This window comes from Molothrus aeneus, chromosome 11 (assembly GCF_037042795.1).
Source record: "Molothrus aeneus isolate 106 chromosome 11, BPBGC_Maene_1.0, whole genome shotgun sequence".
In the NCBI taxonomy this organism is placed as follows: Eukaryota; Metazoa; Chordata; class Aves; order Passeriformes; family Icteridae; genus Molothrus; species Molothrus aeneus.
The window spans coordinates 19,820,904-19,847,987 of NC_089656.1; the positions used below are offsets into that span (position 1 = coordinate 19,820,904).

A 27,084-nucleotide genomic window follows, 5' to 3' on the forward strand; every position below is an offset into this window, starting at 1 on the left:
AGAAAAGGGGGGAAAAAAGCACATCCCATGTCCGGGGATAGATGGAGAAGGGATATGACCGAGCTGTGCCGTGTCCCCACAGCCCACCAGCCCTCTCCATTGATCCATCATTATTTGGGGATCACCAGCCATCACCGCTGGCAATGATCCAAAAAGTCCATCCTTATTTGGGGACCAGCAGCCATCACCACCAAATCCCCCCAATCCAAGGTCAGCCATGGCAAGGTCCAGTTTGGGAGAAATTGTTGTTTTTCACAGGACAATATTCCCAACGTGGATTCAAAATCTATGTGGCTCCTGTTTAACCCACATTTCACCCCAAAATTTCTTCATACTCACAGATCACCTGGCTGGATTGATGCCAAGGGGGGACCCCAGGACACCTACACCACCTCCAGGTGTCCTGGGGTGTCCCCCACCCTGAGCCAGGGTCGTGGAAGTCACAGTGGGAGGTTTTGGACCATTCATCTGGAAATGAGAGGGGTTCCAAGGGATCCAAAAGAGCCCCTGGGGACCCCACAGAAGGTTTGGGGGGCCCCATAAGAGTCTTTGAGGATCTGTGAAAGGTGAATTGGGACTCAGTGATGGCACTGAGGTTCCAGCAGGGGGATTTGCTGTGGGTGTAGGACCTTCCAGAGAGTCACAAGGGATCCCAGAGGGAAATTTGGGGAACACAAAGAAGGATGGAAGACCCCAAAGGGGAATTTCGGGATGCTGGGTATGGGTTGTGGAACCCAAAAGGGGGGGTCCGACCTAACGGGGTGGGGCTAGACCCAAAGCAGGGGCTGGAGCCTCACGGGGCTCCCAGAGCGGGGCTGGGACACCTTTGGGACCCTCGGGGGACCGCGGGGGGAGCGCGCACGGAGCCCCCGCAGGGAGCGCGCCCCGAGGCCACGCCCCCTCTGCCGTTAGCCCCGCCCTGCCGCGCGCGCCATCCGGTGGGCGTGGCCGGCGGGGGGCGGGGGCCTATGGGCGGCCGCGGCGGCGGCGCTGGCCCCGCCCCCCGGAGCGCTCCGCGGGTTTGATCCGGCGCGGCGCCCATTGAGAAAATCCCGCGGCGGCGGCGGCGGCGGCTTCGCTCCGCCGAGCACGGCCCGGCCCCGGCCCCGGCCCGGCCCCGGCCCCGCGGGCGGGCGGGCGGGCATGCGAGCAGCCGGGGGCCCGCCCGCCGCCACCCACCTGCCGCCCGCCCAGCCGCCAGCCGGGGCGCCGGGCTCGCCCCTCGCCGAGCGATGTCCAGGAGGAAACAGAGCAACCCCCGGCAGATCAAACGTGAGTCGCCGCTACCGGCACCCCTTCCGTCGTTCCCTGCTGGACCCACCGCACCCACTCCCCCTCCCGGCTTATTTTTTTGCACCACCCCTTCGGCGGCAGCGCTCCCGCACCCCTTCCCCCGGTCCCCCCGGTACTCTCGGGACACACCCGGGACCCCCCCGGGACGGCCGCCGTGGGTGCCCGTTCCCGCTACCGACCGCTCGCCTGCCTCGGTCTCTGTCCCCGCCGCTCCCCCCTCCCTCCTGCGCCGCCTCCCCCCCGCCAGCGCGGTGGCTCCGGTACCGGCTCCCGATGGGGGCCCCGATAAGGCTTTAAAATATTCCGTTCTGCAAGTCCCGTCCTGATAACATCGCTCTGTCGGGACGGCCTGAAATTGTGATCTTATCTCCCCCGCCTGCCTCCCATCCAGCGCCGGCGGCCAGGGCCGGGGGCTCCCCGAACCCCCCCGGGGCTCCCGATGGCCGCCGGGCCACCCCAGCCCTGCCGAGGGCTCCTCACCCCGGCCGTGGGCCGCTCACCCTGCCAGGGGCTCCCCATCCACCCTGGGGTACCCCAGCCCCGCCGGGGGCTCCTCACCGTGGGGACAGCGCCCTGACCCTGCCAGGGCTCCCCTTCCTGCACGGGGACCCCCATTTGCCTGGGCGCTGCTGGACCCGCCGTGCCACCGTCCCCATGGTCCCCATGTGCCATCCTCCCCACCGGGCACGCTGTCCTTGGCCCCCAGGTCCCGCTCCGCATCCCAGCCCAGGTGGGACGTGGCCATGAGGAAGCGCCGCAGGATCCCTCGGGGCTTTGGGCATATCCCTGTCCCTCCCTGGGCACATCCCTGTCCCTCCCTGGGCAATGGTGGTTCCCGAGAGTTTCCATCGGCCGGGCTCTTGTTTTGCTCCAGCGAGGATGCACCAGCAGAGCAGAGAAATCCTGCAAAGTGCTGGAAGTTTTTTGGTGCCGGGCTCAGCTTGGCTTTTCTCCTTCCTCTCCGGTGTGTGTGTGTGTTTTTTTTCTTTCCCCCTCGAGTCGATGGAAGCTGGTGATAAGAGGGAGATGGGAGGATAGGGAAGGCTGGCCACCATGTGATAATCTACCTTTATCTTTCTACTGAAATAATTGCAAGGCTGAGTTGCACCTACCTGTTTCCCTGCCTGGGGTGATTGCTGTGGTGATAACGCTCAGCTAGACTTTTACCCGGGGAGAGTTAAAAATAGTCCCAGCTGCCTCCTTTCTTTTTTTTTTTTTTTTTCTTTTTTTTTTCCGGGATACTTTTCTCCTTTGGCTTTCTCCAACTTCCGCGGCTTTATTTCGGCAAAAAGCCCTGCCTGGGTGACTGCAGCTCGCTCATCCGGGAGCGTTCGGAGCGGTAGCGCTGGGAGCCCCTGCGGGATGCCCGCTCCCAGCGCCCACCAGCGCGGACTTTGCGGGGCAAACTGGGGCAGGACGAGGCCGTGGCAGCTCGGCCGGGCGGCGGCGGCGGCTCCTCGTATCTCCTTCCTCTGCTGCTTTTCTGCAGAGATGTGAAGAAATGATAAAGTGGGAGGCTGATCTCAGGCCGCCGGCGATGGCCAAAAGTGATTAAAAGCTGAGAGCTTGGAAGCCTTCCTGTATGTGTCAACATGAAAACAGTCATTAGACGCGGCGAGCGCGGCGAGAGCGCCCTGCCGCTGCTCCATCAGGGAAGGTATGCATGAATCAGGGCTCCGGTAACCAGACTCCTCTCATGTACAGACCGGACCTGTTTCCACAAAGTCTATCCTCCTTATCATCTCGGCTGGAGCATTAAAAACCTCCTCCAGATTGGTATCTGCTGATTTTATTTTCCTGGGTGACGCGATGTTCTCGCTCTGGCTTCGCCTTCTCTTGTGGGGTTGGGGTTTTGTTGTTTTTTTTTGAAGCCCGATGCGAGGCGCAGATTAAGGCTCGCGGGGAGATCGCCGGGAGAGCGGGCGATCGCCAGCAGAGATAAGACAAAGATCAGACACCGGACTATATTTAACCGGCTGCTTTAACCTTCCTCTCCTCGGTGCCTTTCCGGGCTGGAGCCGAGCGGGGATGGAGGGGCCGGGGGTGCCGCTCCCTCCGAGCCCCCCCGGCAGCGGTGGGGAGGCTTTGAAAGCCGATTGCATCGCGATGGTGGCTTTCGATAGCAGAGAAAACACCCCGAGCATCTCTCCCTTTCATTTTTGGGGGTTCCTGCCCGCAGAGGACAGTTTCTTTCCATCCCTGCCTGTACCACCAACCTCCCTGCAGCTGCTTCTGCCTTATGGGGTGGTTGATTTTTTTTTTTTCCTTTCTCTTTCTTTTTTTTTTTTTTTTTTTTTTGTGTGTGTGTCTGTCTTTTGTTCTGCTGGTAGATAGATGTGAGGGGCTGATAGGGAGCAGGAGCTGATCTCCAACCCAGATAGCCTGTTATATTTATTAACTTCAAACATGGGAGCACGGGCGCCCAGCTGATGAGCGAGGCTCTGGCAGCTGCCGGTGCTTTCACAGCGCCGGGTCCTGCGATGGGGGAGCTGATAAGCGGGAGATTGATCTCATCGCGCTGATGTGCCTCCCCCTCCCTTGTTCTTTTAATTTTTTTTTCTTTTTTTTTTCTTTTTTTTTTTTTTTGTTCCTAAGCGAGCTGGAAGCGAATGTTTTGTCAGAGTTGCAGGGGCCTGTTTGTGGTTATTATTTTTTTTATGGTGTTTGGTTGGTTTTTTTTTTCCTTTTCCTTTTTTATTTTGCGCTCAGCTACAGTAGATCTGAGCTCCTGATAAGCGCCAAGCCCCGATCTCCATCCTGATAGAGATTGCCAGGGCTGATAAGCACCACTTATCTCTCCCCACCAGACCGGAGCAGGATTCGCTACAACAACAAACACAGCAAAGAGGGGCAAAAGGGCTCCAACAATTTGTTCCACTGCAAATGTGATTAACGCGGGCACTTTAATTATCTGATGGGGGGCAGCTGCATGTGTGTTTTTATTTCTCAAGGTGGTGGGGTGGTTTTCCCCCCCTCCACGTGCTCTGTGAAGCGAGCTGGGTTGAGAAGCCGAGCTCTCCCAGCTCCTGTTATCGGCTGCAGATGTTGCATTAGTTTGATGAGAGCTTTGACTTTTTTTTGATCATTATCTCCCATTCTGCACCGCCGAGCGAACGCCCGGGCTGGGGTGGGGGGGGGGTGAAAACACCGTCATATTTTTGCATGTGGATTTTCTTTAATTGCTAATAGATGGTGTCAGATAAGGAGTGCGATCTGCGCTGTTAAAGCCGCCGTCTCTCGATGGGCTGTGCTGGGCTCGGGTGGTTTTATTTGGTTTTATTTTTTTCCTTTCCTCCTGCACGCTCGGCTGCTCCCCGGTCCCGCGTGGGCTCGGCGGCGATGCCGGGAAGGGGACGGGGGAGCCGGGCACGGGGTGGCCGTGGGAGAGCCGTCCTTCCCTCCCGGGAGCCTGGAAAATCGCGTTTCTTTTAAAGATGACAGTGGCCAGCCCAGCGTCTATTTTTAGCGGCGGCGTGGTGAGCCGGTGGCGTGGGATGCTCCCGGCACGCCTCCTGCCTGCTCCTTCCCGCTGCCTTCCCTCCCTCCTGAGTCCTTCCCTTTCAGGTGACTCTGTTTCAACCTCCTCTGCTTGTTGCCTTTATTTTTTTTTTTTTTTTTGGCCTGTTTTCCCCTCTGCGCTCTGATGCAGCTGCACTTTTCCATCCCCGCCACCTCCGTGCCTCAGTTTCCCCATCCGCACCTCCGGGGTGGGGGTGTTTGGGGAGGCGCTACCCTGGGGTGCTCCATGGGGTGGGTTGGGTTTGCTCCCGGGATGAGCCGGGTGCCAACAGGGCCTCCCAGCTCCGCTCCCAACACCGGAATCCTCTGCACATCCCAGAGCTCCCTCAGCCCCCCTGTACCCCGCTGGTGGCATCCCCAAGGTGGCATCCCCGTGTCCCACATGTCTGTGACACCCACGGGCGCTGCCTGCCTGCCTGCCAGCCCCTCCTCTCTTGTGCAAACACCCCGGGGCTTTTGCCAGCCCTGGCGCGGTGGCACCGAGCAGCTGGCAGGGCGAGGGTGGCAGAGCCCCGTGGCACCGCTGCCCCCGCAGTGGCTCTGCCCAGCCCGGCTGTCACGGGCCCCTTGGGATGTGCCCTGGGTGACACTGGGGGCTGCCAGGGCTGGGGGGCATCGTGGTCCCCATGGGTGGGATAGAGGAGTGACCCGTGGGGTATCAGTGGGATACTGGTGGAATATCAGTGGGATACTGGTGGAATATCAGTGGATCAGTGTGGTACTGGTGGGATGCACCCAGCAGAGCCCACCCTGGGGAGTTCTCCCAGCCATCCCCAGGTGTTTCCCACATTCCTGCCCAGTGGAGGGTCTGCCCCAGCCTCGGGTGATGCTGGAAGAAGTTTCCCTCCTCTTGCACAGCCAGGTGTGAGCATCCCTGCAGGCCCCAGCTGCAGGAGGAGGTTGGCAGCTGGTGGCCAAGGGGACAGCTGGGAGCAGGAAATGCATTCACCATGGATAATGGAGGAATGGCGCTGCTGGCCAGTGCCACCACCCCGTGCCCTGCCAGCCGTGGCACACTGCATCCCTCAATGCCAGGGAACCCCGTGAGCCCTTTTGGGGCTGTGCTAGGGGTGCATCCCAGGATGGCTCCTCCTGGCCACCCCCAGGAGAGGAGGATGAGGGGGATGCTGAGGGAGCCAGGGCTGGATCCAGGCTGGCCATGGCCAAACCAGTTCTGCCGAGGGCCCAGCGAGGGAGGTGAGGGAGGCTCTGCCAGCAGCTCCTTCCAGGGCCGTGGGCGCTGGGGCTGGGTTGGTTTTGTGTCTGCTGCAGCTCTTCCACCTCCTGAGCCCCCAGGGGACACCCCCACACCATCCCCAGCATGGGCACAGAGCCACAGCAATGGACTGTCCCTGGCAGCCTGGGGAAGCCACCTCCAGCCGGGATTTACACCTCGGGATCCCAATGGTGAGGTTGGGCAAGGTCTTATTTTCCACGGTGAATCACGAGGCCACCTAGCAAGCTGCAGCTTCCCCTTTGGCCAAGTTGTGATGTGGCCAGCTCAGCAATCAGCACTGGGGAGGAAAGCAATCCTTTCCCCACGGGTGTTGCAGGAATTGTGCAAGGAGGCAGCGCCACGGCACGGGTGATCCCAGGTTCCTGGAGAGGGGCATCACCCCAAAGGCGGCATTACCCTGTCCACATCCACCCTGGGACAAGAATCTCCATGCCATGGGACATTCCCAGCCCTGAGGGGACACCCACATCCCTGGGAAAGGAAAGGACAACGCTGTCCAAAGTGGGAGCAGCAGGGCTGGGGATGCAGCTGCTGGGCCCTGCGTGGTGCTGGTGGATTTGGGGTCAAACGCAGCCGTGCTGGCCGAAGGAAGAGGATGTTTTGAGGATGTTTTCCATCCGTCCTGCTGCAAAAAAAACCCATGATCCGCCTTGGAAAACACTGGATGGGACGTTGCTGTGGAGGGAAAACCAGCCCAGGGCTTCCACAGGGGCACAGCCAAGGCTGAGAGCTGATGCTGCCTGGGGAGAGGGATGTGAGCACCCGGCAGGAGCGAGGAACCTGGAGCTCCTTGGAATTCAGCAGTGGAGAAGATGAATTGGAAAAGGCCTCTGTGCCAGCCCTGCACCACACTCCACCTCTGCTTCCTGCTGAGGACGTGGATTTTTCTTCCCGTGGGGCCAAGAAATCAGCTCCCCCACTTTGGAGAAGAGCAGGAATGGGAGCAGCAGGCCAATATCTCCCTTTTTTTTCTGCACCACATCCCATGACTGCTTTTGCTGCCTGACTCAGGGCTTTTGGCCGCTCCAGCTTGGCCAGGCTGTGTCCTGCTGCTCCCTTTATCAGGAAAGTTCAAGTGTTTCGGGGTAATACAGTTCCCTCTTCCGATGGCTGCCCGGTAAAGGCTCCACATTGTTCCTGCAGCAACATGTTTTTTTGGAAGGGCTGAAATGCCGAAAGGAATGCAACTGCTGACCTTGGGCTGCAGTGGGGTTAAGGAGTGTGTGCCTATGAGTCACTCCAGATAAGAGCCTTCCACGGCTTTTTTCCTCCAAAATAATTCTTTATCTCCTCTTTCTCACATCAACATATTTTCTTGACATCTCCCCTTCGATAGCGCGTGGAGGAAATGTGCTCCTCGGGTTTGTCCATCTGATGAAATGTGGATCCATTGTTTTCCCTCGGCCTTGGCCAGCTGGGAGCCTGACCCCAGGATTTGGGGATGTGCCTCCCTGTCAGTGCCAGGGCTTGGGGATGCTCGGTGGGGTCGGGGTCCCAGAGCTTTGGGAGTGCTCAGTAAGGTCATGGCTGGAAGATTTTGGGGTCAGTGCATGGGGTTTTGGGATGTTTAGTGGGGTCAGTGCCTGGAGCTTTGGTAGTATTTAGGATGGGTCCCTGCATTTTTGGGGCTGCTTGGTGGGGTCAGTGCCTGGAGATTTTTGGGATGTTCAACGGGGTTAGTGCCTGGAGCTTTGGCAGCATTTAGGATTTGTGGAAATGCTTGGTGGGGTCAGTGCCTGGAGGCTTTTGGGATGTTCAATGGGGTCAGTGCCTGGAGCTTTGGGAATATTTAGGAACGGTGCCTGCAGTTTTGGGAAAGCAAACCCAGGGTTTGGGGATGTTTGATGGGGTCAGTACCCCTTGCTTTAGGGATAGGCTTTGGGGTCGGTGCCCAGGATTTTGGGAATATTTGGCACCCTGGACTTTGGGAATTCCCCACAGATTCAGTGCCTGGGGCTTTAAGGATGTGCCTTGGGCTGAGTGCCCAGGAATTTATGGATGCTTGAAGGAGTTTGGGGCTGCACCTTAAGGCTGTGCCTGAGCCTTTGGGGGGATGCTCAGCAGGGTCAGTCCCTGTAGCTTCGGGAATGTGCCTTGGGATGGTACCCAGCATTTTGGGTGGAGCGAGATAAGAGTGAAAAACAACTTGATGCTTGATGAGATTGGTGCCTGTGGTTTTGGGGATACTTCTCTGGGTCAGTGCCTGGGGTTTGAGGATGTGCCTTGGGATGGTACCCAGGGTTTTGGGATGCTTGATGAGATTGGTGCCTGCGGTTTTGGGGATACTTCTCTGGGTCAGTGCCTGGGGTTTGAGGATGTGCCTTAGGGTTGATACCCAGGGTTTTGGGATGCTTGATGAGATTGGTGCCTGTGGTTTTGGGGATACTTCTCTGGGTCAGTGCCTGGGGTTTGAGGATGTGCCTTAGGGTTGATACCCAGGGTTTTGGGATGCTTGATGAGATTGGTGCCTGTGGTTTTGGGGATACTTCTCTGGGTCAGTGCCTGGGGTTTGAGGATGTGCCTTAGGGTTGATACCCAGAGCTTTGTGATGTTGGAGGAGTCAGTCCCCGGGGCTTTGCAGATGTTCCTCCAGAGCTTTGGGAATGTGAGACCGGGAGCAGCAGGCAGAGCATCCCCAGCCCGGCAGGGCACGGCGGGGAGGAAAAGCCGCTCTTCCCTCCCCTCCCTGCTCCGCCGGGAAGTTTGGCCGCTCTCTCTCTCTCTCCTCCGTCTCCCAGCCGAGGCCTCTCATGCTACTCGCAGCTCCTATGATAATGCGGAAAGTTGAACTGGCCCCATTACTGCGCTGCGATGGTTGCGGCGATAAGGGCGCGATAATGGCAGCGATAGCGGCAGCTCGGTAGCCAATGGCTCCGCCGCTCCTCCCATTAACATTCCCCACCACGGCCGGGCTCGGAGCTGCCTATCTGCTCTCCATTTCCACTCCTCCGCTAGATAAGAATGGAAATACTGACTTCATAGCTCACTGATTAAAGTGTCTGGATTTCTTGATAATACACAGATAAATTATGTTTTTCAAAAAGAAGGTAGGGAAGGGAGTGCGAGGGGAGGGAAAAACCTCCAGTCCATTTTTATTTTATTTTTTTTTTCCTTCCTTCCCTCTTTCTGGCCGTGCCCTGGGAGTTGGGATTTTGCTGCTCCAAAACGCCCTTCCCAGCTGGAAGGCAGAGCCCTGTGAGGTGCCCTCAGGAATGGGGGCAATAAGGATTTTTGGGAGCCTCGTGGGTGGGGTGTAGGGCAGCCCTGTGCTGGGATGGAGATGCTGTTCCTGCACCCAGGGATCTGCTCCTAGCACGGGCAGGGCTTTGCCAGCTGTGCCACATGGCCGGGATCCTGGTGGTGGCTGGGCCATCTCAGGTGGGATCTGTCCCCAAGCTGGCAGCGCCAGGGATGCTCGGGGAGCATCTCCATTTCTGTATCCACCTCCCTGCTGCTGCTGCTGCAGGATGCTGCCCTGGATACTTCGGAGCAGCCTCATCCCTCTGCCCCATCCATACTCAACTCCTTGGCTTTCCTCACTCATCCCCACTGGAGCAAGCAGAGCTTCCAGACTCCTTAGATTGGAGAAGGTATTGACCACGAGCCTCTGAGTTTGTTTCATCTAAACATAAAACTAAAGAGCAAACAGTATAAAGTTCATTTTTTAATGTGCTGCCCCATTCCAGTTGGGCTGCTCTCTTTATTTTTTTTAGGGGAACTGTGATAAAAAGCAGAGATAAAGCCAGGACTGTTTTGTGTAGGAGTCGGTATCTGCGTTATCTATCTCCCTTTTTCACTCTCCGGGCAGCTCTGTTGTTTTTCGCTCTTATCTCGCTCCACCAAAATGCCAAGAACAGGAAAAAAAAAAAAATTAGAAAAAAGAAAGAGAGAGAGAGGCAGCACAGGCACGTTTGCTCGGAGAGAACTCGGTGTCCACAGAGCCGGGCAGGAGAAGGGCCTGGAGTTGGAGGAAGAGGAGGGCTGGGGTGCTGGGAAGGATTTTGGGAGCAGCGCTGTCCCAGGGATATCCGTGTGCCAGGTTTGGTGCCAGCTGCTCTCAGCTGGGCCACCCAACCTGGCTGTGCCCTCCGAGGGTCCTTCCCTGCCCCTGGAGCCCCCCCGGTTCCTGCTGGTTGCCCTGGAGTGCTCCAGGATGGCTCTGGGAGCTGGGATCGGGCATCCTGTGGGACTGGGAGCAGCAGGGACATCCCAGCCAGAGCATCTTTGCTGAGGTCCTCTTGTCCCCATCCCTCGGGCCTTGTTGTCACCCAGGGCTGTCACAGACTGAAAGCCTTGGGGTGGACACTGAAAACCATCCCTGTTCCCTTTCCATCACTTTTGGAAGCGGGATGGACCTGGCAGGACCTGGAGCCGCCTCCCACAGGAAGGGGGATGGCTCCAGCTCGGCATCTCAGGGTAATTTGTCGCTGGATTAGCCCAGAGCTTGACCTCTGTCCTCGCTGTCACCTGGTATTGATGTGCTCAAGTGCTGCCTGAGCATCCCCACCCCCCGCCCGGAATGCCTTTATTCCAGGTGGGAGAAGTATCCAAATTGAGGGCTTTTCCCCCAGTTCCACCCTCTGGCAGGGAGCAGGGCTGGTGTGCTTGGAGCCTGATCTTCCTGGATGGAATTTCTTTCCCATCTCGTTGCGCCTCCAGGTGCTCCCGAAGTGCCCACATCCTGTATCACCATGGGGACAAACACCTCCCACTGCTCTTGGATGGGCTTTGGATGGAGACAGCTCCAGGAGGGACTGGTCCTTCTCTCCCAGTCTCATCAGCTGCCTCAGTTTCCCCGCTGTGCTCTGAGCAGCCTCTGGTGGCTCCGCGCGCTCTCCAGGCCACGTTCAGCGCATCCCTTCTCCCGGAGCATCCCCATCCATCCTCCGCGCCCGGCACGGCTCCATTCCGCTCTCTCCTCTCTCCGAATCTATCAGGGCCTTATCGACCCCATCTGAAACCTAAAGTCACTCCATTGTCATTGTCCCCGGATCTGTTCCCCGGCTCCCTCCCCTGCCTGGCGCGCGGTGGATGCGCTGGCCGTTCCCGTTGGGAATGGCGGCCCCCGGAGCGCCCCAATCTCCCGGAATCTCTCGGTGCTTTATCGGCCCATCGGAGCCGGGGCTGGCGGGGCCGGCGCTGGCGCCGCTCGCTGCTGATAAAGTTACAGAGTTCAGGCAGTGATGAATGTTCAGTAACTGCACCCGCCGCGATCCCGCCTGGGCTTGGCAGCGTGAGCAGCTCCAGCTGAAACCAATCCCTCCCCTATCAGCAGCGCTGCTTTTTCTCAGGCTCGGCCTCTCCCCGCTCCTGCTCTTCCCTGGGGGGCTCCCCTGGGGCAGCGCAGCACCGAGGGATGCTCTGGGGGCTCCGTCCCATGGGGGGCGTTCTGGATTTCGCCCTGGAATGGTTTGGGTTGGGAAGGAACTTGAAGCTCATCCGGTTCTAGGGCAGGGACCTTCCACCAGACCTGTGGTGGTTGGGACAGAGCAGCTCCCCAGCAGTGACTGGAGCATCCCATCCCATCCTGAGGAATCCCATCCCAGCCTTCCCAACACCTCCATTCCCACCCTGTCCTTCGTTCCCCTCCTGGAAAAATTAGGCCTAAGTATATTATAAATGTGATAATTTAAAAATGGAATCATTTATTTATAAATTTATAATGTAATCATTATTATAAATTTACAAATGTAATCATTATTACAGATGTAATCATTATTACAGATGTAATCATTATTACAAATTTAACAATTATTATAAATTTAACAATTATTGTAAATACTGTCCCACCAGCATCACCCACCCCTTCCATGCCCCACCATCTCTATTCCCCCACCACCCTTTGTTCCTCTTCCTGGTATAAATTAGGCCTAATAGATTATCAATGTAATAATATTAATCATTATAAAACCCCTCATGAGCTGTTGGAGCATCTTCCCATCAAGAATTACAGCATCACCCAGCTCCTCTGTCCCCTATTCCCCTCTGGGATAAATTAGGCCTAAATACAAAAACGTAATAGGTCTATAAAATTAATTTGTAAATGATTATAAATATCCCCCATCAGCAATCCCAGCATCCCTACCGCCTCCTGGATAAACCAGTAATAATTGAATACCTAATCATGATCAATACATTATAAACCCTCCCTACACCTTCCAATTCTCCAACCATACTCTTTTTGCCTTGTCCTTTTCCCCCAGGGCACCACGGGCAGGGTCAGGGTGAGTTTTATCTGGAGGTGATGGAGAAGGGCCCCCAATTTGAGATAAAGCCCCCTGGGGCCGGCCCCAGCCTCTATCAGCTCCGTGCACGGGGCTGATCTTTCATGGGAGATACCCATGGGAGCAGCCTGGCCTGGGATGCTGCAGCCAGCCTGATAGGGGGGGATGAGAGGGCTGATTTGTGCTCCAAAAACCCCTTTTCCTCCCAAACAGAGCCCAGACTCTCGGAATTCAGTGCAGCATCACTGGGGGGAGAGCTCCCGTGGAGCAGCACCGGCTCCTTTGTCCCGGCCCGGCATTCCCGGCCCGCAGGGAAGCGGGGAGCAGCCGAGGTCGTTGGTAAAACAAACATCGGCAGGGCCCAGGGAGGAATTGGGTGAGAAGAGCGGGCGGGTGGCCCATCAGATACCGGGATTTGCAGCCCGGGTTGTTCTCTGGGTGTTTCTGGCACAGCCCTGCCACCAGACCCTGGGGAATCCCGGGATGCTCCAGGTCCCACCAAACCACCAGGGCTGCCTTTGCTCAAGGAGCAGCTGGGACTGGCTCCAGGAGCATCTTTCCCTGAGGAACTCTGCCCTGTGCCTGCAGCACTTTGCTCTTGGCTCCATAATTTAGGGGGAAAAGAGGTGATTTAGGGGCAGAGAGGAAGCAATGGCTGAGTGGAATTCTCACATTTCCAGCATGAGGTGATGGATGAGTATCCTGGTGATGCTTTGTGCATCCCAAAACCTGGTTTGGAGCCTTGCCCACCTGCTTTTGGGTTGGTATTCATTATTATTATTATTATTATTATTATTATTATTATTATTATTATTATTATTATTATTATTATTATTATTTATTGTGGGTTTGTAATTGGAAGAGGATGGTGCCAGTGCAGGGATGAGAAGGAGCTGGAAGGATGGAGAAGGGATCCTCCATTATGCTGCCTGCCTGGTGGAGCTGCAATGTCCCTCAGGATGCCCTGGCACAGCTGCGATGTCCCCACTGTCCCCATCAGAGCTAAGGCTGAGCTTTGAGGTGCCTGGAGAGAAGGTTTGGGATGTGAGTTCACCCGGGTCCAGGCTCTGTCTCTCATTCCCTGACTCCCAGAGCCTTCCTTGGACTCATCCCCTGCCCGATGGGACTTGGAGGAATTTTTATTTTTAGAAATAAGGATTGTGGATTCCCAGAAAGGTTTGGGTTGGAAGGACCTTAAAGCTCAGCTCCTTCCTCCCCCTCCACGGGCGGGGACACATTCCATTTAGCCCAGGTTGCTCCCAGCCCCATCCAACCTGGCCTTGAACACTTCCAGAGATGGGAATTGGAAAGGAGTCGGATGGGAAATTTTATTTAAATTCGTATTTAAAAATAAACACTTGGACCTGACAGCAGCACTGAGCGCCAGCCAGCGAAGGCAGGTTGCCACCAGCCTGCACGTGTTCCCAATCCAGGACCTGCTTTCCACCATGGGAACTCCTCCTCCTCCTCTTCCTCCTCCTCCTCCTCCCTGCTCCAGAGCCGGTGGGAAAGTCTGTGGCTGTTGCTATTTTCTATCTGTTATCAAGGCCCCTTATCACTTTGCTCTTGTCTCCGTGCCGGCTCTCCGAGCACCCAGGGTCTCGCTCTTGGCAGCCTGGAAAAGTTCCCCCCCATCCTCCTTGATTCCCTATATTCTTTTGCCTTTTATTTAATTTACCAGCTAAGCACAAAGAATCAAGAAAAGCTTTATTGTTCCTGCTCTGGGAGAGCCTTAATTGGAGTGCAGTGATCAAATCATTACCTGGATAACGCCGGGTTTCCCTGGGAATGCCGACCCTCGGCCCAGCCCTGCTGACACGGGCACAGCTCCTCAGCTCCCTGCAAGTTTGTACAGCCACTGTCTTTTTTTTTTTTTAATATTATTTTTTGAGGGGAAAAAAGAAGAAAAATAAGGGGAAAAAAAAAAATCCTTGCTCGTTATCAATAAAAAAAAGGAGGGAGGGAGAAGAGTTAATCGTTGAAGCGGAGTATCTTGGAAGGGAGCGTTTTTTGGCTCTTCCCCTCTCTGTAAAACCAGCCTCAGTAATTCAGTTTTAAAGCATGAAAAAAGGGAGTTGATGAAATTCCACTATCAGCACTGAACCAATATGCAAAATATCTCGCCGAGAATCAAATAGCTATTATGTTTTCATTTCCATTTCAGCGTATTTGCTTAATGAAGAATAGACAGATCAGGCCAGCCGAGGGAGGCTGTGTGCGGTGATAACTGTGCAGGGCTCCCAGCAATCCCGGGCAAGTGACGCTCCCTCCGCTCCTGCTCCTGCTCCCTCTCCCTCACTCGCTCTTTTTTTTCCCTTTTTTCCCCTTTTTTTGATTTTTTTTTTTTTTCCCCCAGTGATTGGTTTAACCCACACAGCTGGGAGCACTGGCAGCGCATCCCTGGGGGTTGGTGGGTGCTGCAGTGGGGTTGGGATGCAGCCAGGGACACCATTCTGGGATGCTGTTGGCCACCCAACCTCCACGTGGACTCTGGTGACACTGTGGTCCCCAAACCCCTACTTTTACAGGGTTAGATTTATCTTATTTTTTTATTTTTATTTATATTGATCTATTTATTCATCCCCATTTCCCTTGGGAGTGCTTTGGGGTGGGATGTGGGATGCATTCAGGGGCTGTGTGAGATGATTCCAGGATGCTGTTGGCCGCCAATCGTCCCCATACCAGGTTTGGCACATTGGATTTATATGGAGCAGCCTCATCTTCCTCGTGGCTGGGCCTTGGTGTTTTGGGGTGGGATGTGGGTGGTCCCAGGATGCATCCAGGGATCTCAGTGACAAGATTCTGGGATTGTTGGTTCCCCATCATCCCTGTAGGTACTGGGTGCCACCAAACCCCAGCTGGATTTAGGTGGAGCCTCCCCATCTCCTTCCTGATTGGGGATGGAGATTTCAGGGTGGGATGTGGGTCATCCCAGAGTGGATCCAGGGACCCCAGTGATGTGGTGCTGGGATGCTGGTGGCCACCCACCATCCCTGTAGGAACTTGGTGACTCCACAGCACTCAAAGTTGGATTTATATGGGGCATCCCCATTTCCCTCCTGGCTGGGGATGGCTGTTTTGGGGTGGGATATGGGACGCATCCATGGAATGCTGTTGGCTGCCCATCATCCCTGTAGGCCACGATGCCGTGGTACCCAAAGCCATCCCCATCCTCCTCCTGCTTCCTGCTTTTCCCAGGTCTCAGCACCCTTGGGTGGGTGCCAGGTGCCCTCCTGGTCCCACCCATCCCTTCCCAGCCCCATCCAGCCCTCCCTGGGCAGGCTGGAGGTGCCAAACCCCGGCGCAGGCGAGCGTCGGGTTAACTTTATCAGAAGCCCAAGAGCCGTGAAGGCGTGAAGGAAGAAATTAGCCTAACAATGTTTCATTTACAGCGGGAGAAACGATTTGTTAGCTGGCGATTGTTTCTGAATATTATCAGAGCCTTTTTAATTGTGCTGGAACTGAAATTAGCAGAATTAGAATAAATTGCCTTCCCTTCTCCGGCAGCCTCTTTATTCACGCTCATTGTTGTGTGCTTTGTATAGATTATGGGCTCTTTGTTCTGCTGCTGTAAATATACATGCCTGGAGTCACGGCGAGCAGCTGAGGTCTGCAGACGGGCTGGCCCCGCTCCGATCCCCCCGTGGTCCCCGGTCCTGCGGCGTCGTGCGGTGCCAGCCATGTGTGCCATGTGTGCCACCAGGGCTGGGCCCTGCCTGGCTGGGGATGTGGCTGCGTTGCCATGGAAACAGATGGCAGAGCTGAGGGGTGTCCCCTGTGTGCACCCTGTTTGTCCCCACGTCCCCCCTGCAGTGCCATCCCCGCGGGTCGGTGTCCCCCGTTGGGTAAGGGGTGGTGGGGACCATTTCTGGGGTTTCTTTTGGGGACAGGTGATGCCACATCTGTGTGCACAGGGCCACTCTTGCTGCCAGGCTGATTCCCCACGGTGCCCCAGGGAGGGGACACCTGGAGCAAGACATGGCCACCTCTGCAAGGGGACAGCACCCCAGGGAGATGCTGCACTGCAGGAATGGCCGGGCAGGGCTTTCCCTTCCTTCCCTGTGGGGCATCTCCTCCCAGCATCCTGATTTCCCAGCTGGGAAAACCCCCTGGCATCTTTTCCCCGTGGCTGTGCCCTCCTCACCACGCTGTCCTTGCTCCCACAGGGTCCCTGGCAGCGATGGAGGAAGGCGAGGATGCCCCGGTGGGGGACAAGAGCCCCTCGGAGAGGGACGGGGCCACCTCGGACTGCGAGGGCTCCGCCGAGCGCGACACCTGCAGCCCCCCCGGCAGTGAAGGTGAGCCCTGGGCTGTCCCTGCTGTCCCCTCCCCACGGGGACAGGCCCTGCCACCAGAGCAACCTGCACGGTGTTAGCTCAGGAAGCAGCCTGGCCATTCCTCGGGGCTGGTGGGCCAGTGACAGTCCCCTGTCCCTGGGGGTTCCATCCCTCTGGGACCCTGGGGACAGCGCTGTGTCCCTTGGCGGGTTCCATCCCTCTGGGACCCTGGGGACAGCCCCGTGTTCCTGCAGGGTTCCATCTCTCTGGGCACCCTGGGGACAGCCCCCTGTCCCTGGGGGTTCCATCCCTCTGGGACCCTGGGGACAGCCCAGGTTGCAAAGTCTTTAGCATATGAGGTGACCCCCTTGGAATGTGGAGTCTCATAGTCAGGGTTTAAAGTGACCTTTCACAGGGATGTTAAGTGACCTTTGGGATATAAAGTGACCCCTTAGGTACAGAATGATCCTTCCCCCTAGCTTGGGGTGCAAAGTCACGTTCCCTTAGGGTGCAAAGTGTCCCACCCCAGGGATGCAGAGTGACCTCTCGGGGTGCAAAGTCACATCCTTTGCCGTACAAAGTTCCTCTCCGCACCCATGATGAAAGTCACGTCCCTTGGGGTGCAAAATTCCCCCGCTCAGGGGGGCAAAATCACATCCCTTGGTGAACCAAGTGACTCCCCCAGGGTGCCAAGCAGCCCCAGAGGCCACAGGTGGCCGTGCCACAGGTGGGCTGGGGGCACGGGGCCGTTGGTGGCACCGTGCTGCCCACGCAGCCGCCAGGCTGGAGCCTGCTGTGCCGCGCCCCAAAGGTGGCTGCGACTCAGGGCCGGGCTGAAACAGTCCCAGATATCCTTTGAGTTCCTTCCTGTGGAGGTGGGGGCAAATCCCAATCAGTTAATGTTTGCAGTGCCCTTTGAGATAACCGCGCCGGGGCAAGGCTGCGCCAGCTCAGCGAGCTCCCAGCAAACCCCACTGCCTCCAGCTGCATCTGGGGAGAAATGTACCCCAAACCAGGGCAGCCAGGCCATGGTGCACCAGGGATCCAGGGCAGCCAGGCCACGGTGCACCAGGGATCCACACAGCTGGGGCAGGGAAGGACCCCGACAGCTGGGATAGGGAAGGGATCCTGAGAGCTGGGACAGGGAGGGATCCTGAGAGTGGAGTAGGGAAGGGACACGAATAGCTGGGACAGACAGGGACACCAACATTTAGGGACCCTGATAGCCCCAACAGGATGAGGTAGGGGGAAATCACAAGGCAGGGAAGGGACCCCAAGAATGAAGGGCAAGGAAGGGGCCTCAGTAGCTGGGGCAGGGAGGGGACCCCGAGTATTTGGGGCAGGCCAGGGACCCTAAAGCTGGGGCAAGGAGTTGATCCTAGTTGGAGCAAGGAGAGACCCCGATTTCAGCAAAAGGACCCCAACAGCCAGAGCAGGAAAGGATCGTACAGCAAAGCAGGGCAGGGAGCCTGATAATTGGAACAGGGAGGGGACCTGATAACTGGAGCAGGGAAGGGACCCCGGTATCTGAGTCAGGGAGGTCTCCCAGGCAAACTTTGCTCGGTGGTGGAGGGAATCAGGGCCCTTATCTGATGGGGGAGCCGGGCTGGGGGCGAGGAGCCGGAGCCGGGGCGCGGAGCTGCACCTGGCACTGGCCTGCCTCGATAAAGAGGTGATAGCAGAGATAAGGCCCAGCAGCAATAACGGCCACTAAAGCTTTCAGCACGATGGATAAAAATCGATATGCCAGGCACTTTGATTTATAGCCAAAAATAATAGGACTTTTATACCCGGTGATTGATTTATTTGATGTTAATCATGGCGCTTATCACCTGTATTAATAATCTGCAGTGGTGGTGACGTCACCCCTGGGCGGCCGCGGTGGCGCCGATCGATTGGGCTCCGCTGCTCGATCCGCCCAGGACGCCAAGGCAAACATGTACTTTGGGCACTAATCTGCCACACTGTCATATGCAGATTGCCTTTATCAGCCCATCTCCAGCAGCAGTTAATGGAGAAAATAATTGTTATCAAGTTGCTATGAATACGCCACAAATAGAGCCGTGAGGGGAGCGGGGCTCGGCCCGCTGGCGTGGCGTGGCATGGCATGGGTGTGCCAGGGGTTTGGGGTGGGCTGATGGGGCATTCCCAGGGGGATGTGAATCCCCTCCCTGTGCCCGTCCCAGCCCCGGGTGTCGCTGCTCTGGTGGTCCCAGCCCCTGTGGAATGCTGCCTCTGGAATGCTTGCTCTGACCAGCTGCCTTCCCCCTCCTGTCGCAGAGTCCAGAGATGCTCTGGAGAGTCCAAAGGAGCCAGAGAAGCCAGATCCTGGAGAAAACCCCCAGGAGCCAGGCAGCTGGAATGGGCCAGGTGAGTCTCTGGTGTGGGGCTGTCCTGCTCCATCCCAGTGTCGTGGCTGGATCTGCTGGAGCAGCCCTCCAGCATCCACCTCCTCTTGCAAACACCAGTATGAGAGGAGGACTTGGAGCTGGGCAGGCTGCAAACCCCAGAACTCCTGCTGAAGGGAAGGTGTGAGCTCATGGTTGTCATCCCTGACAACTCCAGGGTGCTGTTGGGATGGTAAAGCATGGATGTGGGAGCAGCAGGGATGCCATCCCCAAGCTGGCATCACACTCCCTGGCACTGGCAGGGTTTGGGCCCGTCCTGCATCACACCAGGGCACTTCACCAACATCCTGGCAACCACAAGAGTGACGCTGGGGTGGTTTGGTGATGCTTATCAAAACCCCAAGGAGCAAATTCAGCCTCTATCTCCCCCTGGTATCTCCATGCCGGGGCCGCGGGCACTGGGGCACCAGCGAGGCCAGGCTGGCCCTGTGGGCACCCCCAGCCCTATCACCCACTTATCTCCAAAGCCACGGGGTTACAGATGTGTGCCACACAGATTCACAGGATCATGGAATATCTGGGGTAGGCAGGGAGCTCTGGAGATCATCCAGCCCAAGGCAGGGACACCTGGAGCAGGTGACACAGGGACACATCCAGGTGGGTTTGGGATGGCTCCACACAGGAGACCCCACACCCTCCCTGGGTGGCTGTGCCAGGGCTCTGCCACCCTCCGAGGGAAGGTCTTCCTCATGTTGAGGTGGAACTTCCTGTGGTTTAATTCATGGTCATCACTCCTTGATTGGGGTTTTGGGTTGTTCCACTGGGAGTGGCTCCTGGCAGGTGGATGGGGATGGGACCAGGAGGACCTGACATCCCCAAGGGTGAATGGGCCACGTTTTGGGCACATTTCGGGCCCTGTGGGTGCTGCCCACACCCTGCTCCTCCCAGGGCAGTGGTGACCCCGCTACAGGACAGCGATGGCCCTTTGGGGATGGACGCACTGGGCAGGTCTCGCTGTGTCCCCAAGGCCACCAGGCTGCAGCAGCCCTGGGAAGCGGGGCCTGCCAGCACACGTGCTCCTGCAGCTGCCCAGATCCCCACGGCCCGGCGGGAACCCCGCTCCCCTTCCCGTCGGGGCCGAGGGGAAGCTCCCGCCGGCCCCGCTGATATCCCAGCCCTTCCTGCATGTGGTGTCCAGGAAGGAGCTGCGAGGCCACCCCCTGCTCCTCCTTATCTGCTCCCAGCCCTTTGCCCCAGCGCTCCCAGGGCAGGGTGGGATGGGGCTGCACCTCCCACCCCACAGCCGCCCTCATCCCCTGTGGGGTCGCCGCACCGCGCTCATCCCAAAGCTCCCAAAAGGAGCCTGGCTGAGGCCGTGCCTCCCCTTCCCCTCCCCTCTGGGGGGGAGCGGGTTATTTGCATTCTTTATGTAAAAGAGATTTGATTATCGGGCCCTGGCAGCCCATCTGCACCCTGTAATTGGAGTGGTGTTGGTGGCGGGAGCTGCCGGCGATGCCGCGCCGATAGCGCGTTCCAACCGCCGCCATGGCCCGGCTATCAGGGGCTCTGCAGGCTCGCCCTTTATCAGGGATGGAGCTGCCCAAAAGGGAAGCTGGGAGCAGCCTGAGTTTGCTGCTTTATCTGGCAGGATCCGCCGCGGGTCAGCGCGAGGATGCGCCGTGCCGGGGGGCTCCGTTTGCGCCCCGTTTGGGGGTCACTGGGTCACCCCCACTGTGGGTCAGTGTTCCCAAGGGTCACCCAGAGGGGATGTGCCCTGCCAGGACCTCGCCCTGGGGCTGCCTGGCCCCACGTGGCAGGAGGGAGGAGGGTTTTGGTTTAGCTTTGGGGTGACCTTGTTCCCTGGAGGGGACTGAGGCTTGTCCCACTGATGGGCAAGCACCCAGGAGCTGGAAGCTGAAATCCCAAACTTGGGAGTCTTTACAGATGTGAAGACTCACCACCCCTTCATCCAGGGTGCTGGGACACCCCTGGCTCTGTTCTGCTTGCCAATGGGATCGTGGCCATGCTTTGTGCTCACTCCATCCTCTGCTGGGGCTGGAGACAGGATGTCCATCCTTCCCAGATTCCCCCAAACCATCCCAGATTCCCCCAAACCCTTCCCCACAGCCCCTCCATCCATGCCTCAGGTTTCCATCTTTCCCACTCATTTTGGGAAGGGTGGGTAGCAGAGAATTTCGGGAGCACCCACAGCCTCCAGCTCCCATCCCAGGGCTGCCCCATCCCTGCCCTGCCAACCTCAGCAATTCCAGCCACCTCTCCCGGAAGGATAAGAGGAAAAACTCTGGCACATTTCACATGGTGCTGGGGCAGGAATGCAGCAGAGAGCCCTGCTGAGGGACAGGCTGCTCGGCCTCATGATGAGCCTCCAGAGGATTCCCACTGGGAGCTGCTGCAGCCCCTGGGAATCCTGGATTCTTCCCTTTCCACCAGGTGGGATGCAGATTTTTGCTTTGGTCCTTGTGGCAACAGCACAGGCAGGGATGGGATTGGAGGAGCTGTGACCAAACCCAGGGTGGCTTTTGCATTATCCCACCTGGGAATTCCCTGGGAATTCTTCACCCCCTTCCCTACATCAGCATCACTGTTTGCAGCTCCACCTTGCTGAACCCCCTTGCTGCTGCTGTCTTGCCTGTTTGGGCTTTATTTAGTAACTAATTACTAATTATTAAATATTAATTTACTATTAATATTTCCTCTGGGCAGTAATGATGGCTCTAGGTTGATTACAGAGCTCAGGCTCCTCTCCTGATCCCCCAAACCCCTCACCCCCATCCTCCATATCAGGCTGGCACAGAGCAACTCCTCTTTTTTTTTCTCTTTTTTTTTTTAGTGCATCTAATTAAAACTCCCAAGTCTTTTTTTTTTTTTTTCTCCCCTTTTCCTCCCAGCTCCCCCTTCCCTTCAGTTGTGTTTATCTCCCTCCTCAATAATCTCTGGCTGCCCAGGGTTTGTCTGGAAACCTCAAGGTTCATTATCGGGGCGAGCAGGGCACAATGGGGGGGACAGCTCCTCCGGGGGGGGCACAGCCCCCCCACATCTGCCCCGTCCCTCCCCCTCCACCCTGGCATGTGTGGGTGGGAAAAATTATCCCAGCTCTTCCCTGTTATCACTGGGAGAGGAGCAGCAGAGAGTTGTGGCTGGGGCTTGGGGGCACTTGGGATTCAGGGCATTGCCCCCCCAGGGTCCCAAATCAGGGGGGCCCAGCACCCTGAAATCCTCCCCCTGCCCCACGTGGGTCCTCCTGCCAAAGGCAGCGGGGTGGGGACCGTGCCAGCAGTGATGGTGGCACCTCCCCCTGATTTGGGATGTGGAAAAGCAGCTGCCCCTGCTGGGGGATGTCCTCCTGTGCCTGGGGTCACTGCAGGGTGGAGGGGACAGTTTGGGGACACTGATGTGGTGAAGGGATGCTCTGACTGGTCTGGGGACATTGCTGAGTGGAAGGATGATCAGACCGGTTTGGGGACAATGACAGCATGGAGGGATGCTCAGGGTGTTTGGGGACAGTGTGAGGGGATGCTCAGGGTGTCTGGGGACAGCATGGAGGGATGCTCAGGGATTTTGGGGACAGTGACAGTGTGAGGGGATGCTCAGGGGTTTTGGGGACAATGACAGTGTGGGGGGATGCTCAGGGGTTTTGGGGACAATGACAGTGTGGGGGGATGCTCAGGGTGTTTGGGGACAGTGTGGGGGGATGCTCAGGGTGTTTGGGGACAGTGTGAGGGGATGCTCAGGGTGTTTGGGGACAGTGTGAGGGGATGCTCAGGGGCTTTGGGGACAGTGTGAGGGGATGCTCAGGGGTTTTGGGGACAGTGACAGTGTGGAGGGGGGTTGCTCAGGCATCTGTTCCCATTTTCCCTGGCATTTACCTGCACTCTCATGGTGAGAGCCCTGAGGACGATGCCTCCAGGCTGGTGCTGATTGACAGCTGTCAATCACTCACCTTCCTGCCTGGATCTGAGGACTGGTGGGGATTTGGGGCTTGAACCCCCCCATCTCCATCTGGGTGCCCCCTCCTGGGGGTTCTCCCACCCTCCCCAGGCACTGGGGCTGTGGCAGGGTCCCCCTGTGCTCCCCTCCCTTTCCGTTCGGGATATCTTCCCTCTGCATCAGCTCCGGGGCCCCTGCATCCCCTTCCTCCCCTCTCTGGCTTCCTGCCCTCCCCAGTGCCCTCCTCCCGCTGCCTGGGCACAGCCAGGGGTCCCAGGAGAGGGGACAGGGTGTCCCTGGCACAGGGGTCCCACCCCCCTGGCAGCCCAGGGGCAGCCAGGAAGTTTTTCCTCCTTCCCTTCCTTCCTGAGCAAGTTCTGGTGTTTTCCCCAGTGTTTATTCCTGTCCTCCAAAGGTCACAGGTCCTGTGTGTTTCCCGCATGTCCCTTGTGAGGAGGACTCCAGGGAATGGGGGCTGCCTTGGGATGGGAACCCCTTGGGATGGGGTCCAGGGGTGGGGACAGAGCAGGGACAGGGCGCCCCTGGCACAGAGGTCCTGGCAGCCCCAGGGAAGCCAGGAAATTTCCTTCTTCCCATCCTCCCTGAGCCTTTCCTGACCTTATTCCCAGCATTTCTACCCACATCCCTGCAGGCACAGGTGCCAGTTCTTCCCTGGGATGGGAGCCCCCTGTCATGAGGGATGGCAGCACTCAGGGATGGGCACCCCTCGGGTGGGGACCCCCTCGCAGCCCCATCCCAGCAAGGCACAGCAACACCCCAAAGGCAAATGTCTGGGAATGCTTATCAGCCCATCCTGCAGGGGCAGGGCACCCCAGCTTCCGTGGGGTGATCCCGGGGAACACATGGCACGGCCGGTGCCACCCGCCTGCCAGCTGTGCCCCACAGCTGGCCAGCAGGAGCGGGTCCTCTTGGGGTGCAGCCCCCCTGTCCAGCCCCACAGGTGCTGGGTGGTGCCCACGGGGCAGGGCTGGCTGCTCCATTATCCAGGGGCAGGGTTCAGCCCGATAAGGAGTCGCTTTTGGACTCGGGCAGCAAACAATCAATAAGTGGCGAGCGATGGGCAGCAGAGATAAAGGCAGAAACCCCCCCTGGCTCCCGCCCCACCGGGGCCTCCCCAGCACCCCAAAGCAGGGCACAGAGCCCAGCTGTGCCACAGCCATCCCCTCTCCGTCCGCAGAGCTGAGCCCAAGCAGGCTGAGCCCAGCAAGGCTCGATTTAAACCCTCCTCACTCCTTTGTCGTCCCCAAGGCTGCCCTGATTACTCGAGCACCCGGGACGGCAAAGCCGGGATAATCTCCTTAGCCCCTTTGGAGAGATTTCCCTTTGTGAGCCGAGGTGAAGAGTGGAGATGCTGCGTGTTCACAGCTTAAGACTCTTCCCAATCGGCTCCCTCCATCTTATCGGAGCGGTGCCATCACATCATTGCAGTAGTTGAGTTGTCAGGATTTATTCCTTCCGCCGCGCTCTCGCCGCTTCTAAAAACAGCAGCTGGGGCCAGGCTGGGGAACTGGGGGGGAACTGGGGGGGATTGGGGCTTCTCCAGCTCGGATTTCCCCAGGCAGGAGCAGGGGAGCCATGGGAGGTTGGGTACTCATTGATGGATCCATCCCTCCATCCATCCCAATGCCAGGCCAGCTCCTGCAGCCACCCACGTTGGCTCCAGAGGTGCAGCCACATCCAGGCACCCACATTCGCCTTCCTTGCAGGAGGGAAGGGCAGAGGGGCCCCAGACAAACCCACCCATCCCACCCCATCCCATTCCAAGCTGCTCCTGCATCCCTCTGCCTCCTGCATCCACAGGATTTGAACCACATCCCAACTGTTTGGTCCCTTAGCAGGAATCTGGAGGTCCATCCATCCATCCATCCATCCATCCATCCATCCATCCATCCATCCATCCATCCATCCATCCATCCCCATTTCCCAGTCTCTCCATGCCCAGGGCTGGATCTGGCTGTGCCCCACAGGCTGGCACAGGAGCAAGGTGGCTGATCCCAGGCTGTGATCCCATGACACACTGATAGCAGTATTTATCCTGATTGTATCCAGGCAGCTGCAAACACTGCAGGGACCTCTGAGCCTGGGTGCCCACTGAGGGGCAGAGCAGTTGGTCTGGATGGGGTTCAAGTGCTCTGGATGCAGCTGAGGCAAAGGGATGCAGGAACAGCTTGGAACGGGATGGGGAGGGATGAGTGGGTTTGTCTGGGGGCCCTCTGCCCTTCCCTCCTGCTCGCTCCCACAAGGAAAACAAACGGATGTGGCTGCATCTCCAGAGCTTCCAGTGCTGCTCCTGGCAGTGCCATTCCTCTCCCTGGCCCTGGCAATGCTGTGGTCACCGTGCCCATGGGCTCTGGCTTTCATCTCCATCACGCCCCGTACTGGAGGAAGGCTCAGTGATGCCTCCCTGGAACTGTGCATCCCCACAGGCTTCCTCCCTCCCCTGTGCCCACCCTGGACCCTCGGGATGGGTGGGAATGTGGGTGCCAGCCATGCCTGCTTGGCCATGGGGTGGTGGCAGGATTAATCTTTGCTCCTGGCACAGCTCAGCCGATTCCTTTGGAATCCCTTGATGGGAAGATAAGCCAGGAGCAGCCCCGTGTTCCCAGTCCCTGTCACACCAGGCAGGTGCACCTGGCTCTCTGGGGGCTTCTCCTTCCTTCCTTCCTCCCTTCCTCCTTCCTTCCTCCCTGCTGCTTCTCCCTGTGCCCCAGAGCAAACAGGCCGGTCCCTGCCCAATTTGGTTAATGAGCTGGGAGATAAGCCCTGCTCCCTGATAAGGAGGGACCGATGGCCAGGTGAGATACCTGGGGGGGTGTTCACCTGCCAGGGGATCCCACAGGGAGCTGCAGCTCAGGGACTTTGCTCCAGGACACCCCAGGGGCTGGCAGCAGCTCTTGCCAACCCTGCAGGCAGTGGGGTGTGCCTGGATCCATGGTGGGATCACCCTCTGCAGCCTGGTGGTCCCATGTGGGGACACGGCTTCTGCCTTTGGGCTTTGTTCCCGGTGTGGAGCACACATCATCTCCCAGGCATCCCCATCATTTTCCCTGTTCCCACTCAGCAGTGCTGTGTGTTTAGCTGGAAAAAATCATCTTTTCCCTCCTTTTTTTTTCCTCGCTGTGTTAACGTGGGTGCAGAGCAGGGGCTCTGCAGCATCCCTGGCTGGCTCAGGGACGCTCATCCCTCTGGAGGAGCTCCCAGCACCACAGAGCAGGGGTTCAGCACCATCAGTGGGGTTCCAGCACCCCATTTTGGGGTGGGTGGAGGCCGTGGGGCTGGCGGGAACGGGGCTGGCTGTGGCAGCACTATTTTTGTCCCCCTGTCTTGGAACGGTTTTCTCTTTATCAGCGCCTGCGTGTTTTCTCTGCTGGGGATTGATACACACAAGATGAAGTGCTCTGACATGGGAAGTGTCAGGCGAATGCTCTTATCTCAGAGACATGGTCTCCTGACCCAAACGCTGCTGATTACCACTGAGACGGGGACGGGGGGGCACCCGCAGGGGGACGTGGCCGTTGGGCTCCGGGCCCCAAAAGCAGCCAGGATCTTGGGGGTGCCAAAGGCAGAGGGGCTGCTGGGGCTCTGCTGGGGTTTAGGGGTGCAGGGGAGGCTGGGCAGCTCGGGGATGCTGAGGATGGGGGAGTCCAGCACTCCAGCAGCACTTTGGGATCAGATGGGAGGTGCTGGAAGCGTGGAATAATGTGAGGGTCTGACTGCCCTGCTCAGCCACTCTGGTGGTCACTCTGCTCCCTGCCTGCCCCAGTCCTTCATGGGCCCTTCCTCAGGCTCAGTTTGTGCCAGGGAATAAATCCCAAACAGCTCCCTCATCCCTCTCCTCCCTGTGCTGAGGTGGAGCTGGTGAGGAAATGGGCAGGGGGATGCAGGGCAGGAGGATGCCACGGATGCGGAGGATGTAGGGTGGGAGGATGCCAGGGAGGCAGGGCAGGCACAGCCCGTGCCGTGCTCATCCCCAAAACCCCTTTGCAGGGATGAGATCCCAGCCAGACACAGAGCAGGAATCTCCATGGCCAGGGTGGCTTTGGGAGCACTCTGGCTCCAGGCGCTCCCAGGCTGTGGCAGTGGGCAGGACAGGGGAGCTGAGGCAGGGCCCATCACCAGCAGTGCTGGGGGCTGTGGCACAGGGCTGCAGGGTGGCAGGCACCAGCCTGGTGACCCCAAACACCTCGAGGAACCTGGACACCTCCCCAGACCTCCCG

General features: G+C 58.0%; 1 protein-coding gene across 1 annotated transcript in view; it reads left to right on the plus strand.

The window, feature by feature from the left end:
- Nucleotides 1-1,193: 1,193 nt before the first annotated feature.
- The window catches only part of ZFPM1 (zinc finger protein, FOG family member 1), a 34,753-nt gene continuing 8,862 nt past the window's right edge, over nt 1,194-27,084 (plus strand). The window contains exons 1-3 of the mRNA XM_066557461.1: nt 1,194-1,272; nt 16,440-16,571; nt 18,831-18,920. Of these exons, the coding sequence (XP_066413558.1) occupies nt 1,233-1,272; nt 16,440-16,571; nt 18,831-18,920 (262 nt within the window). The 5' untranslated portion in view covers nt 1,194-1,232. The remainder of the gene's footprint in view (nt 1,273-16,439; nt 16,572-18,830; nt 18,921-27,084) is intronic.